Source organism: Cuculus canorus, chromosome 6 (genome assembly GCF_017976375.1).
Source record: "Cuculus canorus isolate bCucCan1 chromosome 6, bCucCan1.pri, whole genome shotgun sequence".
Lineage (NCBI taxonomy): Eukaryota > Metazoa > Chordata > Aves > Cuculiformes > Cuculidae > Cuculus > Cuculus canorus.
Genome location: NC_071406.1, coordinates 13,119,731 through 13,138,095, shown reverse-complemented (window position 1 = coordinate 13,138,095; position 18,365 = coordinate 13,119,731). Strand labels below are relative to the sequence as shown.

The following is an 18,365-nucleotide window of genomic DNA, read 5'->3' as shown; positions in this document are numbered from 1 at the left end:
GTTTTAATTCTGCAGGTATTCACAGAGGTACAGACTGTGGGATTCTATTTTCTTTCTCAGACATCACAGATTCCCAGATTGTAACCTCAAACAACAATTTGTTCACTCTCCTTTCTCTGATTTTCGATAGGAACCTCTTGCTTCAAGGAAAAACTACATATAGTCTTTCTCAGGTAACAGCTATATTTAAGTCAGGAGAAAACACACCTACAGAAAGCCTCTTGTCAGACCATAAACTTAAAAAAATCCAAGAAATTTAGCATAGAGGTCTGACAAATTAAATGTGCATTCGGAAGGTTTTTTTATTAAACCCTGTATACAGCTTTAGTCCAGTATACTTGTTAAAGATCTGTATACAGATTATAACAAAATGCAAGAGCACATAAGGAGGAAGAGATGTCAAAATTAGCGATTAATAACCTCTAAATTTTGTTGTAAGGACAATTTTAATTTCACTTTACAAATTTCCAAAGTGTTCCACAATCTCACTGTGCCAAATAGCTGGTAAAATCACAAACACAAGCTTCATCCTCATTATCCTATGGATATTCCCTACTGCAGATGTGAAATCACTACTGAGCTGTATTTGTCTGTTTGAAAGTACTCCTGTGCCACGTGCACAGTGTGGCCAAATTGAAAGATCTTACTCATGTTATCTAGATGCAACCAGTGCCTGCTGAAAGTGCTCAGCAACTGCGTTCTGCGTTGGAAACCAACTGTGAAATGCACACCTATTCAGGAACCTGACAGGGAGGAAAAGTCTGGAAAAACACACTTTTTTTTTCCCACTTGCACCTTCCCCGAGCAGTGAGCAAGTGGCTGCCTGCCACCTCCACTCTCTGAAAGCTATCGTCATCATCTCTTTTCCTTTTCCAACCAAAGCTTCTGCAAATCATTTCCCACATTTGAACAAATCCCACAGCGTGAAAGGTAAATAATACTGTGACACCTCTGACAAGTTGGTTTAAGAGGTAGCTTGTTACCTGGGAGAGTAAGAGCGTCTGAAAGTCTTGTGGGAAGGAGCAGTGGGGATGGAGTTAGGCTGAGAAAGGGGAGGGGGGTGCTTCGACAGCCCATCTGCACTCCAACCCCAGAACCGACTGCCGCGATCAGAGGAGAAACAAAAGAGAGAAAAAACAGAGAAAGGAGAGGGAGAAAAAAAAAAGAAACTATAATCTGAGTGGTTTAATGCTGTCATGCTACCTTGGAGAGAGAGAAAAAAAATTAATAGAAACAAAATTAAACAAGAATACTCCATTGAGCCCCATAAGTCATTGGCTCGGCCTTTATTATTAATTTCTACTTTTATTCCTAACATAAAGACATGGTTCACAGAAAAAATAGTCCCTGCGTGTACTAACCAGTAAACTTTACAAATCGATATAGCCTCTATAAACAACTATTAAAATGCTCTGAGTGAACAAACCCTGACTACACGTCTGTATTCAAACTCCAATCAGGTATTTGCAAGCAACAGGGTTTCCTTGGAAGAAAGGAAAGTTTGAGTCCTTTTTCATCAGACCAACTAAGGTAACTTGTCTAGTTTGGCTCCTGGTGCCTTCTTAAGAGCCTGCAATCAGGCCCTACACAACCAAAGCTTTGCAGGGCTTAAGATCGGATCCTACTCCACTGGATTCAAACCGATCCCAAAAAATACACAGCCAGTGAAAGTCAGTCTAGAGTGGAAACATATCATGTAAACTGTGGACTTGGCCTAGGTTTCAGCAGACAAACTTGGAAAGACTGGATGAAACCAACCTCTACGTCAATTCAGATCTCTCATCAAACTTTCACAAGCCCCTTCTGATTACTGTTTGATTCTGCGCCTTTGGGTCAAGGCATCCATCCCTGTACCAATTTGCCTATCGTTTGCTTCTGCCCTGTTCCCTTTATGGTGCATCGATTTTCAAAACCATCTTCTAAAGGAGACAGTAGATGCTTGAGCTGGGGGGAGTATTCAGGATAATGCTTTATTTCTATTAAGTTCAAGTACACTGTCTCAGAAAGTCACATTTGTGTATACGCAAGTCAAAGATACTGCAAGATGAGAAGCAGGAATTGCTCCCCGTGCAAACAGCAGCAAAGCCGTCTGAAAACTCCTCTGAAGAGTGGTGTCAAGAAATTAACTCGTTAACCAGCAATCAAAACCCACAGGTATTACACACAACTATTAAGGAAATCACCAGACACCCACACTGCTCATCAGAAGCCTCACAGCTCAGGTCCCACCTACCTGCAAACAGGCCACCAAACAATGCAGGATTAGGACAATTGTATAAGGTGGATGGTTTATTTTAATTGTTTTTCCATGCCTTGCCTTGCTCAACTTAATACTGAAAACTGACAGATTTTATTTTTAATGGCATTGCCTATTGTCAGTGAAAAAAATAAGCATGCAAATTTACAGAGCCAAATAAAATTATTAGTGTTTTATTTTGATGCCTTCCCTCTGGAGATCTTTGAAGGACTAGCTCTGGGTTTTTTAATAACTGGAACTATGCACAAGTTTCTGGGCTACTAGGAAAGGCAAGAACACTACACCAAATCTATTTATTTGATATTCCTTCAAATATTCCTGTAGAATTCAAGGTGAAAATTCACAACGCGAATGTTAAATTTGAGTTTAGAGAAGTTCATTTGCCATTCAGAATGGTATTCCTACACTGGAGGACTTAACAACTAAGTATCCTTCTTTTTACATTCATGTAATAAATCTCAGAAGATTTTCTCTGTCAAACACATACTCAAGCCGTTCATCTGAGCACTGCCCAGGAAACATTTTTTCCCCTAAGTCAGAAGTCTGTCTTTTCCCCCTTCTATTTTCAGTCTTCCCAAGTGGTCTCCCCTGCTTTTCTTCTTCAGAAAATACCTCTTCCCTCCATAATTCCTCATCCCCAAAACTAAAACTGCTAAGACAAAAAAGACAGGTACAAACACAGAAGTAACTCACACATGATGCATATGTTCTAGTGATCATGAAGCAGAACGGGATGGAGCAAATGAAAGCAGGAGAAGGAAGAACTCTGCTCAAGCCCCTGAATGCACGCTATCCTTCTGAAGACACTAACATCAGGGGATGCTTAAGCAGATGTTATCATCTGGATAGGCAAATCAGCTGTTTGCATCAGCAAAGCCCAGTTCAACCAAAACATTCAAAATATATCCAGAGAACTCAAATATACGTAGCACACACAAATACAAACACACAAAAATTAAAACACTGGCCACCTGGAAATCAGTCGGTGCAGTAACATGGGGAAAGTAAGGTGATCTGAGGGTAATGGCATGCATACACACCACAGAAAGTCATTATCAGTGAAGACTTGGTGATTAATATTTAGGATATTGTCCACAAACAATGGGAATATGGGAAAGCAGCATTTTTACATTCCCACATGACCCAAAGTATCCTTTCTACACATATCCCAGCCCCAAAGAGACACACATCTCTAGATATGACTCCTCCAATCTGTGCATCAAGAAACAATTCTAAGGAAAGTATAACTTCAGAACCAAAGCTGGCATTAAGAACAGGAGAAAATCCTTCAAGTGCCTGCACAAGCCAAAGGCACAGACAAGGTAAGCAGGGCCTGTACATGAAGCACCCCAGGAAGCAATAGCCATTCAAAACTTCAGTACAACCCTTTGGCAATGGGTCCCATAAAAACGTAAAGCCAAGCCTAAGTTTCAGAGGAGAGCTACACAGAGAAACTGTGGGTATCTTTATCCTTTCACAACACTATCAGAATGACTCAGGTATGCTCATTTTCCATGTTTTTAGAGACAAAAAGTAATATTTCACAACACTGATGAATAGCAAAATTACAAGCATTTGTAATGTAAACATGACACAGAAGCTTCTACGCCAACAATTGCAATCCTGCAGTGTACCCTACTTCCTGTAATCTGTTATCTCATCTTCCAAAGCCTTTTCTGAAAGAAGGACGGCCACATGTACTTGTTAGAATCAAGAGCTAAATTATCCCGTGTTCTGTAAGTCAGGACGACGCTCAAACTGTGCTACAGAAGACATTTTCAAGAAAGATGCAGTCCAGCAGAGCATCAGAAGCTAGTGCCACTGATTCGCAGCACTCACCCCTGCCTTTTCTATAAATGGCAAAAATATGCAGCTCCTGTTACTGCTCAAAGGTCACTCACCAAAAAAAAGTAGACCTTTTCCCCTGAATCTTCAAAAGGCTTTTACAGCAGCTTCCACTTTCACCTACCACTGAAGAGTACCTTTTACGCATCACTGACATAACTAGCAAGGAAGTAGGACACACTTCTTGAAAAGACACCTAAATTTTTGGATCAACATCTCCAAGTTCTCCATAGAAAATGGAAGGAATGATTGTTTTCCAAAGCAAATTCCTGAACCACTGCAACAGTGACAGTTTGGGTCTTAACAACTTAATGGCAGAATACTCTGGAATTGCATAATATCTAACTACTCCTTGAGAATAAATCACACGGGCAAAAAACCCTCCAGTTCCTAAACCCAAAATGCTAGGACCTAACAGCAACAAAGTATGAATGCTGAATGCTTTAATCAATATTTTGATACATGCATCCTGACATCAAGAGTTGAGAAGAATGCAAAGGCAAACTGAAAAGCAGTGAGTGAAACGGCAAAACACAGTTGTGTCTCAATTGCAAAACCCCAAAAGCATGGTAAAAGGTCATGGATTTATAAAACTAAGTGCCACATGCAAAGGTGGCCAGAAAAGCCACAGGGAGACATATCTCAGTTTATAATTTCCCATGACAGAAATCAGCAGGGCAACAATGCTCAAACTAGTCAAAAAGGAAGCAACATAGTTGGAACCATTCCCCTGAAACTCTATCACTTGAATTTCTTAATGAAACCTTTGTATGTATAACAGGCAACTCAACCTTGGCTTGCAGTAACTCATTTTAGTTTTGGATTACAGCAGATTTAGGAGTCAAAGATGTATTTAGAGATCCAAAACTTTCCCAGCAAACCCCATGTGCTCCTCATATGCTGCTGGAATTAGTCTAACTACTCATTAAAGGCTAAAAGCCTATATTCTTCATGACACAAGGTAACTTGCGTGTCTAAGCATCCCTCCCTCCAGACAACGTTTAGCAAGTCACGACAGGGTTGATGAACAGATTTCAGTGTAAATTACTACACTAGACTACAAACTGCAGTTCTCGCCCAACATGTTTCCTTCTGTCTCTTCCATGACAAAGGCAAGTGACCTCCCATGGAGAAGGCAGGCAGACAAGAGTAGCAGCTTCTAAGCTTTCTCAGCACGAATCAAAGCTTGTCCAGGCAACAGCCTAATACTTTGCTCCAACATTTCTATGGTCCCAGAGCATACTGTTTAAATTCCAATCTCCTCTGCTCTAAGTTTTTATGGTGCAAAACATGCACATGCCCAATATCCAATAGTCCGTGTTTGCGCAATAAAAGATTTTGGGGTGGACTAACATATCCTAAGGTAGCATCTGCAGCTTCAGCAAAGCATCTGGTTGCAATAGACCTGCTGCCCAAAGGATCAGATCACCCTTCTGCTGATGAGCAGCCAGGAGAGTGATTTGAGAGGTATTCAGAATTGAAACACAGTCACCACCTTTGCTTGTTCTGCATCCTCACAAAAAGCATAAGAGGGGAACAGGAGATTCAACGCTTCTCTCAGCAGCACAAGCACTGTACTGCAGTCAGATAAATTACTGATCACAAGGGCACACCTTAAAAATAAACACCATCTGAAAACCTTGACCTGAAAGTCATCACATACTTTCTGATATTTGCTGCCTCAACAAGACTTCATTTCTAAAGCTGCCTTTTAATATTACCTTTATTGAACCCACAAACGTGATTCTGGAGAAGGCCTAGTTATGAAAGAAAATAAATATTAAAAGAAAAGACATTAAGATTACACAGATAACATGAGGACTGGAACACTGAAGTCAATCACCAACCACGTATTATCATGTTCAAACCCTGTTTCTTTGGAGCAATCTACTGTAAGCTTTTGGTCTTGTTTTTGCTTTCAAAGTGAGTCACATTCTGCAAATGCACACTCAGTGTTGAAATCCTTTAATATTTTGCAAGTGGTTTAATTAGCCTATCACATTACCTTGGAGACAGTCCACCATGGGAGCAGTTGGTAGGTGAAGTTAAGGGGCTGGTTCTGCTGCTGGAGTGTCGGGAAGGAGTCCGACCAAGGGTATTGCTGGGAGAGCCCTGGCACAAAAGCAGGAAGACAGGGATTAGCAATGTGTTGCAATGCACAGGGCAAGAGTACACAACAACAACAGGTCCAAATACTGTCTTTGTTTGAGCCAGACAAGCTTAGCGCAGTTTTGGTTCTGGCTCCTGCCACAATGTCTGCAGCCAGGACTCATGTAATCATTCATATGATCTTGAAGGTACTGCTCTGAGGATAAAGAAAGCACATGCACACTTTTACACAATCCATAGTACCTGCAATTTTAACTACGCAATATCTACAGCCTGAAAATATTGTCAAGAGAAATGGTTTATCAATCCCCGAGGCTACTCAGCTTCTCAGACATGATTTGCCAGGCTCCAAAGTATGCAGATCATTACTCTGGCAATTTAGCAATTAAATTATGCAGCTATTTTGCACATTGTCTAAAGCATTCTGATTGTGCTTGTTACAAGCATAAGTAAGCAATCTTAACTTATCATTTTTCCAGTGGCCTGCACAATCTTTATACCACAACAAAATGAGTAGAAATTGCTCCCAATTCAGACTCTCTTCACATAAAATCAAAGGTACTAGGAATCCAGTCCATTTGCCTGCAAGCCTAATACTGAAGTTCTAGGGTCCACAGAGGTCTACTTGTCCCTCTGGAAGTGCAAAGATAAGAGGGTTCTGATTCCAGCAAGTTTCACAAGATTTCCATGTAAGAAAAGCAAAAAACCACCCTACTCCTTGCTGCTCTAGAGGGAAAAGAAGTTTAGAAGCACACTTAAATCCTCTAAGATATTGCTTCAGAGGAATAAAAATATGCAAGAGCTTCTTGTAAAACCAAAACATAATGTAATAGGCATAGACTGAGGAGACCTTGTAGGTCACATCAAAGATCCTGCAAGCTTCTTTGTAGACAATGCACATAGTGGTAAGCCCATAAAATCTGTGGTATCAGGATCTCTGTTTTAGTCACAAGGTTGTAACTGGCAGGATTTTCAAATGCACCAACTTGAAAGCTCAAACCCCACACCAACTTTCACATGCTTCTCAGTAATATTTTTTCCCCCCAATCTGTACCAGTTAAACTATATTAAATTTAAAAATCTCATTTTTTGTTTTAACTGTCCCTATAAAAACATCATCAAAGAGAAGCCTCTGTTGCCCTATTGCTTCAAGACAACAGCTATAGATAATTCATGATACTGAACATCTGTCACAGCTCAATGAGCATCTGTCTTTGGGACTCTGCTGTTAGCAAGGACAAGGGCCTCTCACCACACTGGTGTTACTGGAGTTCTTGAGGTGGTTGTGCAGAAGCTTGGTAGCACCATCCTGGAATGTTTTTGGCAAGGCACCAAGTAACATGGTAAACTCAGGAGTGTTCAATTCGAAGAGAGAAATCAGGACTATTTGTGCCGCCTGAAAAGAGGAAAGAACAAAACATCAGCTTTTATTCTTTAAAAAGATTATGCATTCTGTTGGCAATGATCCTTACGGTAAACACTGTGTGTTTCATTCAAAAAGATTCCCGTACTAGAAAAATTTTTGACATATTCCTTGTGATATGCCATAATGAATTGCTAACTGCTATGGGTAACACTAAGTTCTTGGAGCATACAATATAGTTTTGCACTTATATTATTAACTTCTCAGAAGTGAAGTGTACAGCTGTTCACAGGTAGGGAGAAAATCTTCCCATTGTCCTGTTCAGCACGTAGTTCAATTGAACAAGTTACTGCAGAAATTTACAGGAAGAAAGTAAACCCAGAATCTTAGATTAATAACCTAGGGCAGCAATTTGTCATTCCCATACTTTCTCTTTTAAGCACAAATGGGACCAGCTCTCTTCCCATCCAATCTCTCCTCTTGCTCAGGATCTGAAAAGTTTGTTTCATCAGATATATAATCCCTGTTTCTGGTTTCCCACCCCTCCTTGCAAGTCTCACCATTGAGGCTGTTTCAACAACAGGAGACTCCATTTTAAATTGAAGATTTACTGAGATGGTGAGAACTACCTCTGTCTCATCCATGGACAGCCTAAGCCCACCAGATTCCCTAAATTTAATAAGTGAAACCAGGGCACCACTAAAACAATTGAGAATTTTACCATTCCTTTCACTAGACAGGGTTTGCCCCAAAAGCCTGGGAGAAAAGCTGCCAGAACAGGATCTCCACTAACTCCATTAGCAAACATACAGCTCTGCATATCCTGAGCTAAGACAATGGAATCAAATGGGAACGGAAGCCGAATAAATCACGTAGTGCAGATCTGCAATAGTAATTAACATCACATGTTCCTAACCAGACTTCTCCAGCAGCATACAATCCACGTGGATTGCACCAGTTCTGGTTTGGGGTTTCTTTTCCCCTGCCTTTGCCTTGAAAATATACAAAAATACAAAAAAATTATTAAAAGAACAATAAAAAATGAAGCAACAATGAAGGACCTCTGATGGTCTGCAGCACCACCTTCTCCAACTTGAGTGGAACCATCGACACATCAACCTCCAGAATACAGATCTGGATATAAAGCAGTGGCTTACGATCACAAAGTAAGAAGTAAGAAGCAAAGCTACGCATACTCTTATTTTGGAACAGCATATGTATAGGCTTAGGAAGACCAAATACACGTTTGACCCTTTCAGGAAGTTTCTAAAACTTCCTGAAAGTGAAAAAGAACTTTAAAAAAGGGTAAAAATATAACTCATTGCTGTGGCAATTACTGCACATATATTGTTCTCAGCAATTCAAAGGCATTTTTAGTAAGTAATGTGTTTGTGAAGTTGCAATAATTAAGTGTATCTGCATTTCCCTGTGAAGTGGAATCCTTTAGCAGATGATCAGATCGGGTACACAAAACCCCTTTCATAGTGGAGGGGAATCAAAGTACCTCATTGTCTCACTGTGCAAATTGCAGTTCAAGCTATACTATTCCTTCTGCTATTGACCTCAATTTACAGTAACACAGCTTTGAATAATAAAAAAACCATTTTCCATCCATTCAAGCTTGGTAAGTAACCTCCTTTTCACATGGCCAACAAAGAAACTGAGGCACACAACACTCAATGAGCTTCCAGGGACTGCAGCGAACAACAGGTCTTCGGACTCTTCATTCCAGATGGATCATGCTGCTTCCTGCCAAAACTCTCACCGACTTGAACAGAAACACAGTATGTCATTATTCACTTCATGCTAAAGATCTAAGGATGAAAGAAGTGGGGAGATAATTTTCCCCATGGCTTTTGTAACTCCATACTCTACCCTCCTCTGACCTGAAGTTTTGGGCAACTCTGCCATTGAAGCCTGCCTGGTATCCAACAAGGATGTGTAATTCTGTCCATTTTGATCCAAGAACTTTTAAGTTTTCACCAGCACAGTATTTTCTGTAATAAAAATATTACTGCAAACAAGAGATCTCAGAACAACAATCAGCACGCTGAGCTGAATGCAAAGTGATAAATCATGCCAAAGTTCATTCTCATTTGTGAATGGCATGCATATCCCGGATGGTTAGGAAGTGGACATGCAGGTCTTCTGTGTCACAACAAGCAGATCTCATATTCATTGAAATTAAAAAAAAAAACAACCAACACAAACACTAAATACCACACACCAGGAAAACTGATCCAAGAGGGTTCCCAGGTTGAGAGATTGCTCAGAGACTAGAATATCTGAATGTATCAACTGGTAAGTCAGAAACTCACACAGGAACAGTGAGGTGGGAAAGGATTTCGGATACCTTTGTCCCACATACCTCCCATTGATGGGTTAGAAATAAGGTCATCCTTGGAGACCTCCTAAGCAAATAGAGCAAAACAGGCACAAGGGCACACACACTCTATGATGTGACGTTCTGGAGGTACCTTTCTTGTGTGCCAGAGAGGTCTAAGATGCAACTCATAGATCTGAGCAAAACCTGCACCAAAGCTTCTCCGGGAACTTTGTGATCCCATAGCTTCACTTTGAAGCAGAGTTACCAGTTGGTACAGTTTAACCCTAACACAAAAACTGATAGCACAGTCGTCGTGCTACCGGAATATCTGAGGGAAGTTTTGCCTCCCATAAGTCAATTTTGTTGTATTTTTCTGGTTTGTCTTTCATGAAAATAGGACTGTGCCCACCCTCCCTCTTTGCACAAAATACAGGAGTGTCTGCCAGTATCCTGCGTACGTGGTGCTCTTCGGCAACTTTGCAAATAGGCCACTGGGCTCTGAACAGAGTGCTGAACAGTTGTTTACAATCTTATGTCACCTGAAAGAAAGCAGACCTACAGTCTATGCTTTCTGAAATAAAGCCAAGTACTTCTAGAGCCTAGGAGTGTTGCTCAAGTAAAGTTTTCGAAAGCCACATTGGAGCTACTTGGGTTAACCTCAGCTGTGTTCTTTTTAAAAATCCTCAGCCATCCAACTGCTCTTCTAGATTTATTTCAGGCAGAAGCCATTATTTGGAAGTTCAGCCATGATTTCCTACTCAAGATTTAACAAAGGCCTTGGTCCCTGCTGCCATAAAAATTAAGAATACTATCACTCACTGACCTCAAAAGCTAGAAGGTCCATACCAGCCTGAAATCACATTTAGAACATGCTCCAAGTTTCACCGTTGTAATACTTCCCAGTTCTAACACAGTTAATTTCACTTCAGTAACGAAGAGCATCAGGAGCAGTGTTTCTACACCTGTCTAACAGTTAGATCTGGACACACTTGAAAATCCTCTAATTTTCATTTATCTAGCATGCGTTTATCTAGTTAAAGGACAACTTTTACAGGAAAAATTTTAAAGAGTCATAAATTTGTGGATTTTCAGCTTGTGACAAACCAGGGCATTTTCATAATCTCAGAATCACCAGTCCTTTCTGAAAATCTGGCCTCTGTTTCATTAGATTACTCAAGGAGTAGGTAAATTTAAAACAAGCAATAAAAAACTTATTCTCCATGCAATACTTATGCTTGATGGTCTATAATTTGAAGAAAGAGTAATATCTGGATTTTCCCTTGTCTTTGTGTCCCGGTACCATTAGCGTGGTACACTAATCCATCTTCTTTCAGTGACATATAACGTAGACTCTACTAATTATCTAATCTTAATGAAGCAGTTCTCTGCTGGCTTGAGCTGGAGAAACTCTAGTGACTTCAGAGCCTGGCTATTCTAGTGAGGGGGCCTGGCTCCACGTCACGTTCTTGAACCATTTGCAAAGGATCGCTTATGTAACTTAATTATTTTCCTTATAACAATGCAGGAAGGGATCAGGTTCCACAAACTGATAGCAGCTCCCAAAGTTTCACACTTAAGCGGGTGCAATTCACGCTGCCCAACAGCGTCAGCTGCTAAAGGGACACAGCTGCTTCAGCACCTTATGTTCTTTTTTTTCACCTAGACAGGGGGGTGTTGGCCAGATTTATCAAAATCAGTAACCTCTGCAACTTGGTTGAATTATACAAAAGTCTCTTTGAAATGGTATAGGCTTACCAAGCAAAAAGATCAAGGCTAATTGGAAAAATCTATTTCTTTTAAAGAAGAGACATGGTCAGTGGCCTAAGCTTAATACAAGTGCCTTACGGTTGCTGCTGTCGCTGGTCCAGTAGACCAAGCAGAATTAGCAGCTTGTTGACTAAGCTACATGAAAGCAGTTTTCAAGTTAGTCAAAATTCTATTGGAGACGGGCTCACAACACCTTCAGCCCTGTAAAAGGAGAAGACCTAATATCCGGATTTTTAATAAGGGACTACAACAAGAGAGTTTACAGAAAAGCACACCAAAGCCAAAAATTACTTGACAGACACACACGCTTTTTTCAGGCTCCCATTCAAGACCTCTTTACACAGCTAGACAGTTGAGTTGAGACTGCAAAACACGATTAGTGTGATTAGTGCACACAGCTTTTAGTCTACCTGTTTACATTTCTCTTCCAAGTTTCCTTCACCGGGCCCTGAGGAAGCTGTAGTTGTCCTAGCTGGCAAATCCTCACCCACCCAACTATGCATGGTCTGGGTTTGACAAACAGGAAAGTTGATATTATTTAGAGAAAATATATATTTCAACTAAAATCATCTAAACAGTACACATGCTATCTTTTTGCAGAAGAGTTAATCAGTTGCTTGCTTAATTTCAAGTAACAATAAAGCATTAATATTTGATTTAACCAGAAGAGCATTCCTTTCAGCAGAGGGCAGCACTGGCTCAAAATTCGAAGTTCACCCACAACTCTCAAGCTCATGGATCCTCCCTTGGTACTCCTACACGACTTTGCTTTGGCGGCCTTCTGATGGTCTCCAGAACCACCTGAAAAACTCTGCTGAGGCATAGAGGTTTGGCAGCGCTGCACTGAGAGGGCACCAGGACTTGCATCAGGCCATCCAGGCACAGGGGAATTAGGTGCTTGCATCTGCTTGCACCCACCCTTGCAGACATCCCTCTCTAAGTTGAGAGGAGGGAGGAGTTAAGAACTTGCAAACTCACAATTCCAGTGTGGGCATCAGTCTGATCTCCCTTTTGATAAGTACAATCATACTCTGTATGCATCATTCATTTTGCCATCTAGTCTAAGGCAAATGTGGTTTGAATAATTTAAGGCACACTGGAACAGAGAAGCATTCTCACATCACTTGGAATCATATTAAGCTGCAGATCAAGTATCGATTCACTTGAGATCAAGAGGCAGCAATGACACGTTAGGCAGCTTGTATTAGCACACATTGGCACAGGGCAATGCTTCGATTCTCCAGTGAGCGCAGCTTATGTTAACTGAGTTAATGTACATCTACTAAGAGTGTTTGCAGGCTCTAAACAAGTGTTAATTAAGTATACTTTCCAGCAGACATTTAAGTGTTAGCTGGCATTAAGCTAACAAATTATCTACCAAACCTCCTGCTTGTTCTCTTTTCAGGTCTAGAATCAGATGAGTATGGACATCCACATCACTGATATGGTAATATGAAGCACAATGGCTTCATCAGTTTATACATAATCCAAGCACGTTAGCTTGAACTCAAGTTTTTAAACACACCACTTTTCCAAAAGACTTCTGAGAATATGCTGTTTGCATTCACATCCTGAAAAGGAAGAATTTATTTAACAGATTTACATACAGAATTCACGTACAGATTAAATCCATATTGTTACTGTGTTTTAGACACCACACACTTAATCTATAATGAAAGGATTTTACAAGTCACTAATGGTTGCATTACATGTGTCAAACACATTTCAAACAAGTGACAGCAAAAATCATGTGGCACCAAATCATCACAATCAGATTACTGCTGTACAATGGGTTACAACTCTATGTGTGGATTATTCTTTTGCATCCTGGGCACTCCAAAGACTACAGCAAAAACGTTCGGTATTTCGGGACAGCTAGATGATACCTTAGAAGTCAAGTCAATGAATGCTACTCCAAGAAACTTCACTCCTTACAAAATGGCAAATGTTGCAAAAAAAGGTTTCTGGACTAGAAAGGTAGGTTATATTTCATGAACAACTAAGAAACTCTTATTGTAAGTCTAGCATGATCTAGGTCTGAATTCTGAAAGGCGGATTACCACATACAAGCTGAGAAATTTTAAAAGAGGCTACCAAGTAAGATTGTTTGCAATAAAAACAGGCCCTTTAATCTGCACGGAGTTTCAAAATGCTAGAATAAGCACAGCAGACTTATCCACAGTGCTGAGAACACAGCTCTACAATGCATTATGTAAATATCACCTCTAGTCCTGATTTTCAAAATAGATACATCACCTGTACCTATGGAGATGTGTGTATATTTCCATAAATGGCAAGAACAAACTTACCCATACACGTAATATAAGCATAAGTATAATACATTCTATGAAGAAATTCCTTCTAATCTCGTATTATCACGTACTAGCTCTTACCTGTTTTAAGCAAACCAAGAAATTGTGCTTACATTACAAAGTGCTTTCAACTCAAAGGATACTAGAAGGCTGTATAAACAGAGATTCATTTGAAGGAAACCTACCTCAGCACCATGCTTCCACAACAAGCACATCATGATTTTCTAGCCACTAATGTTGGGAAAAGCCATTTTCCTTACACTGCATACACTAAAAACATTTGGGCTTTCATAGCTCTCTAGCATCAAATTCAAAACAAACAGAAAATTATGGCTCCTATTTTGGAAACACAGCTAGGACACAGAGATCCTTTCTGTTCTAACAGCATTAAATCAAGTAAACGCTGAAGCCCGCTATTTTTCCTAATGCTGATTATACGCAAATGCCTGAAAGGAGTTCCTCTGTGCATTTAGGCTAAGTTTGACTTGTTTAGGAATACCCTTTGGCTAAAAGGCGGACCTCAGTGGTATGGACATGGTCCTATTTTAGATTCCATAAGGAGTTTAAGGGCTGGGTCTCTTGTAACTTGTTTCTTCATGGAGTTCACGAGGTTCACAAATATGACGTAGAAGCATAGCAAGAGTGCCAAAGAAACCTCCCACACAGAAAGGTAAGGGTCTGTGATGGGGGAATATTAAAACAATTTGCCATTCAAAAGCATTTCTGCGAACACCCTCTTTGCTGCTGCTGCCATTAACAGGCCATGACGAACAGTGTTTATGTCCCAACACCAGTAAACATGAATGCCACGTCGGCTCCCTACGAGTCTTTTGGAATGCTTTTACAGTGAAGCTTCTTCCCCAGAGTTGCTCAAATCACCCTGATGCTAGATGGAACATTAAAGCTCCAGGACAGAGTTTAGACATCTCATGGCATCATGTTGCAAAGGAGCTCGATTTAATTTCCTTGGCAGTGTTTGCTTTCCTGTGGGACCTCCAATAGGCATCACGGTGTTATTTAACCGATACTTACTCTGGGCCTTATTTATAGACATGATTTCCCTATCGAAGTCACAATATCAATATTTTTCGAGAAATGACATCTAGGGCTACTAGTTAATGAAGTAAATAAATCTTTACTGCCTGTGAAGAGCTAATTCGTTGACCTGCAGGTTTCTCTCTGAATTCTGCCTCATCTTCTAGTATCACTCAGAAACAGTTTCTCAGTTAATCAGTTTTAGGAACAGAAATCTAATTCCAAACTTGTTTTCTTTGGACATCTCTACACTTCATCTGTAAACCAGTGGTGATAATCCAAGGAGGACCCTACCCCTAGGTGATCTGAGGGGGACTTCATCTTCATGTAAAGCACAGTAACACAAGCACTCTCCTGGGCTTCTTGATTCACAGCAGTGGTTGCAGTTTCTGATCAAGTTCCATCCACTGTCTGTATTCAAGGGCAGCTGCCAAACTCAGAAACAAGTGGGATAGTTGGAAGTTTTCCCACTTACCTAGGTGGAAGGCAGAACGACATGTGGTTGCCCATAACATGTAAAAATATATTCAGGTTGTAAAATAAAGCTCCTATAGGAATGTTTCATCAACAGAAGTGCCATGTAAGAATCTGGCACAAAGGAAAAAATTTCTTCTTCCCTGAATACCAATGACAATCAAGCAATACAGATCTTGTTCTTTACCGTTAAGACCAGGGCTTGGCTGATTAACAAGATGGTAGGCAGTATCACTGCCCCCTCTCCTCAGAAGGCCTTGTTCCCCTTCAGCCTGTACAAGATCCTCCTAAAAGGCAAGATCTCGTATGCCCCCACAGACAACTCCACCCCCTCAAATGCTGAGCACTCATGTTTAATAAAAGTTTCCATTCACCTGAGCCTTGGACATGAGCCTCCTTTAGGCTTTGGTCAGAGCCAAATCAGAAGCCTCATTTTAATTTCCATTCTCAAAGTGATGGCTTTTTTCCAAGATCAAAGTATTTTCCCATGCAGAGCCCAAACCTGTCATCCAAATTCAATAAGCACTTCACCTACGTCAGGATTGCACAATAACTTTGCTGACAATATGAGTGATAACATGGTGAAGTTACTAACTTAATGTCCTCAGACCTGTCATCGTGGAATTCGCATTGCCATTTTGTATTACTTTTCTGTGCGGTAATTAACTGGCTTTTGTGCAATAATTTCATTAATTCTTAAACATTTTCCAGAGCAAAAATCAGAATAAACACCCAGTTACACAGAATAATAAACCAAGGCAGAGGAAAGTCAGGTGCATTGCACAAGGTTAGACACTAGGACAATGAAAATCAGAGCTCAGTTATCTGAAATCCTGATGTGCACCCTGCCCATCAATACGTTCTGCTTGGGGTAAAAGCAGCGAGTCTGCTGTATATGCGGAAATGTATCAACAGGTGCTCTCCTTGCACTGGAACCACATTCATTCCATGTCTCCACACAATGCTGCATTACTTGTTCCTACCTAATGGCTTTTGTCCAGCATGGAGGACAAATGCCTTTCACCTTTCTTTTAGCACTGCCTGCAGGAAGTAAATCCTAACCTGAATGCACGGTAAACACCCAGAGTATTAACAATCTTTAAAACAAGACAAATATTTACCTGTAGCACACTGTGGATCACCTTATTTTAAATATAAAACTTGACAATAATTTTGACCGTACATAGTTCATGGCTATCAGCAGCTTATATGGTTTCTGCCCCGAGACTGAATCACGACGTTTTGTCAATGACACTATGTAATATCAAGTGTATGTTCCTTAAAGTACATCATGTTTTCCTTGTGATAACAGAGTTTATGTTTAGCTAAAGATATCAATCCTCATGAGAACACAAACTGCTTTATGCACAACAGTATTTCCTTTGACTAAGGATTCTTTTCTGATTTCAGTAGCTATAAAACACAGTCTGTAGTTCAAGGGAGGTGTCAGACAAGTGAAGTGTGCTCAGTTAGTCATCAGAAGAGTATAAAAATTTATTAATAAAGCTGGATCATTCAGTTTGAAAAAGGTATTTTGAATAAATGTCACTTTTGCTACTTTTTGCTCTATTTCTCCAGCACCTTAACACTACAGGGCGGAGACTTCTACCACCATAACACACAGTGAATAACAGTAATGGACACATGATTACTAATAAAAGGATAATCCCACTATTTACTGAAAACATAATCCTTTTCTTGAACAGACCCCTTGGTTGCTACCACGGGATCAGATCTACATGACTAATTATCACATGTACACAGCAGCCACGTGCTTTCCCCATTGGCAGAGATCATTTAAATACTTCAACACAAGCAAGCTTGTTTTACCTGCATCTGCTCAAAGGTAAAATCCAGGCAGAACAGCATGGACATCACACACACAGAGATGCTACTTGCATTAAGGTGGCATTCAGTAACTCAAATCTGGACAAGAACCACACTGGCCGTGGGACTACACCTCTTAAGGGAAAGAGTCCCTGTCTCCACGAGCAGCTGAGCACTGGCATCGCTGTTCCACCAAGTCCCCTATGCAGTAGCATAGACTGGACTACGCCAGCCAAGACTCCTCAGTACCACAACTAAAGTTTGTTGTTAGCCATCTTCCAGGAGCTGAGCTGATCGCACTGGTGGTCTCAAATCCAGATTCTATTGAAAAAAAATACCTTATTTTACACCTTTTACAGGCTTCTTGTATTACTCTGATCATTTGAAGACAGAGTTGGTTCTCCTCCCTCTCCTCCATAACTTCAACTGCTATTTTAGGTTGTGACAATGCTTACTAGGCATGGTCTGCTCTACTCTTAGAAAACCTCAGATCTTGAAAGCCATCGTACTGTGTTTCACAAGGACAGAATCTTCTAATCTTTAAATGAATCATCTTGATATTAAAAAAGTACTTTTTGTCCAAGTTCTAGTCTCCAAAAAAGAAGGACACTTTCTTAATTGTGTTCTTTAGACTATTTCACCTGGCTGGGTTGGTGCCCTCAATAATCCAGTTCATTACTGCATAACGGCTTTATTAGTCTGTTAACTACAGTCCTGACAGAGCTAAAGGCCAAAGATTGCTTATAAATCCTTTGCTGCAGTGTTTCTTCTAAAGCCCCTGGTTTGTACTATGTTCTTAATAAAATCATAGAACAGCAACAATATAATGAAATAAAGATCACCTGGGCACTCATTTTCAGCAGCCTACGTAAGCTTATCAGTGTAATGATTTATCTGGAAGCTAGAGGCACCAAAGGCAAATCCAAGTCACATGCAGGTTTAATAAGAATTTAGATTCAGTAATCTTTCATCAGCCCCCAGGACACCTGCCCAGGTACTGCTCCGGTGGAGTTTGCTGGAGGTTTTGCCAGAGCTCTGCACATCTTTGGA

General features: G+C 40.4%; 1 protein-coding gene across 7 annotated transcripts in view; it reads right to left on the bottom strand.

The window, feature by feature from the left end:
* Nucleotides 1-18,365, bottom strand: part of CLASP1 (cytoplasmic linker associated protein 1) — a 168,521-nt gene that overhangs the window by 25,686 nt on the left and 124,470 nt on the right. For 4 of the 7 annotated variants that reach the window (XM_054070779.1, XM_054070778.1, XM_054070780.1 and 1 more), the window contains 2 exons: nt 7,464-7,607; nt 6,108-6,214 (listed from right to left, as the gene is read on the bottom strand). In XM_054070779.1, coding sequence (XP_053926754.1) covers nt 6,108-6,214; nt 7,464-7,607 — 251 coding nt within the window. Of the gene's footprint in view, nt 1-983; nt 1,101-6,107; nt 6,215-7,463; nt 7,608-12,077; nt 12,174-18,365 lie in introns of all 7 variants that reach the window. The other 3 variants (XM_054070775.1, XM_054070776.1, XM_054070777.1) reach the window with 1 other exon arrangement.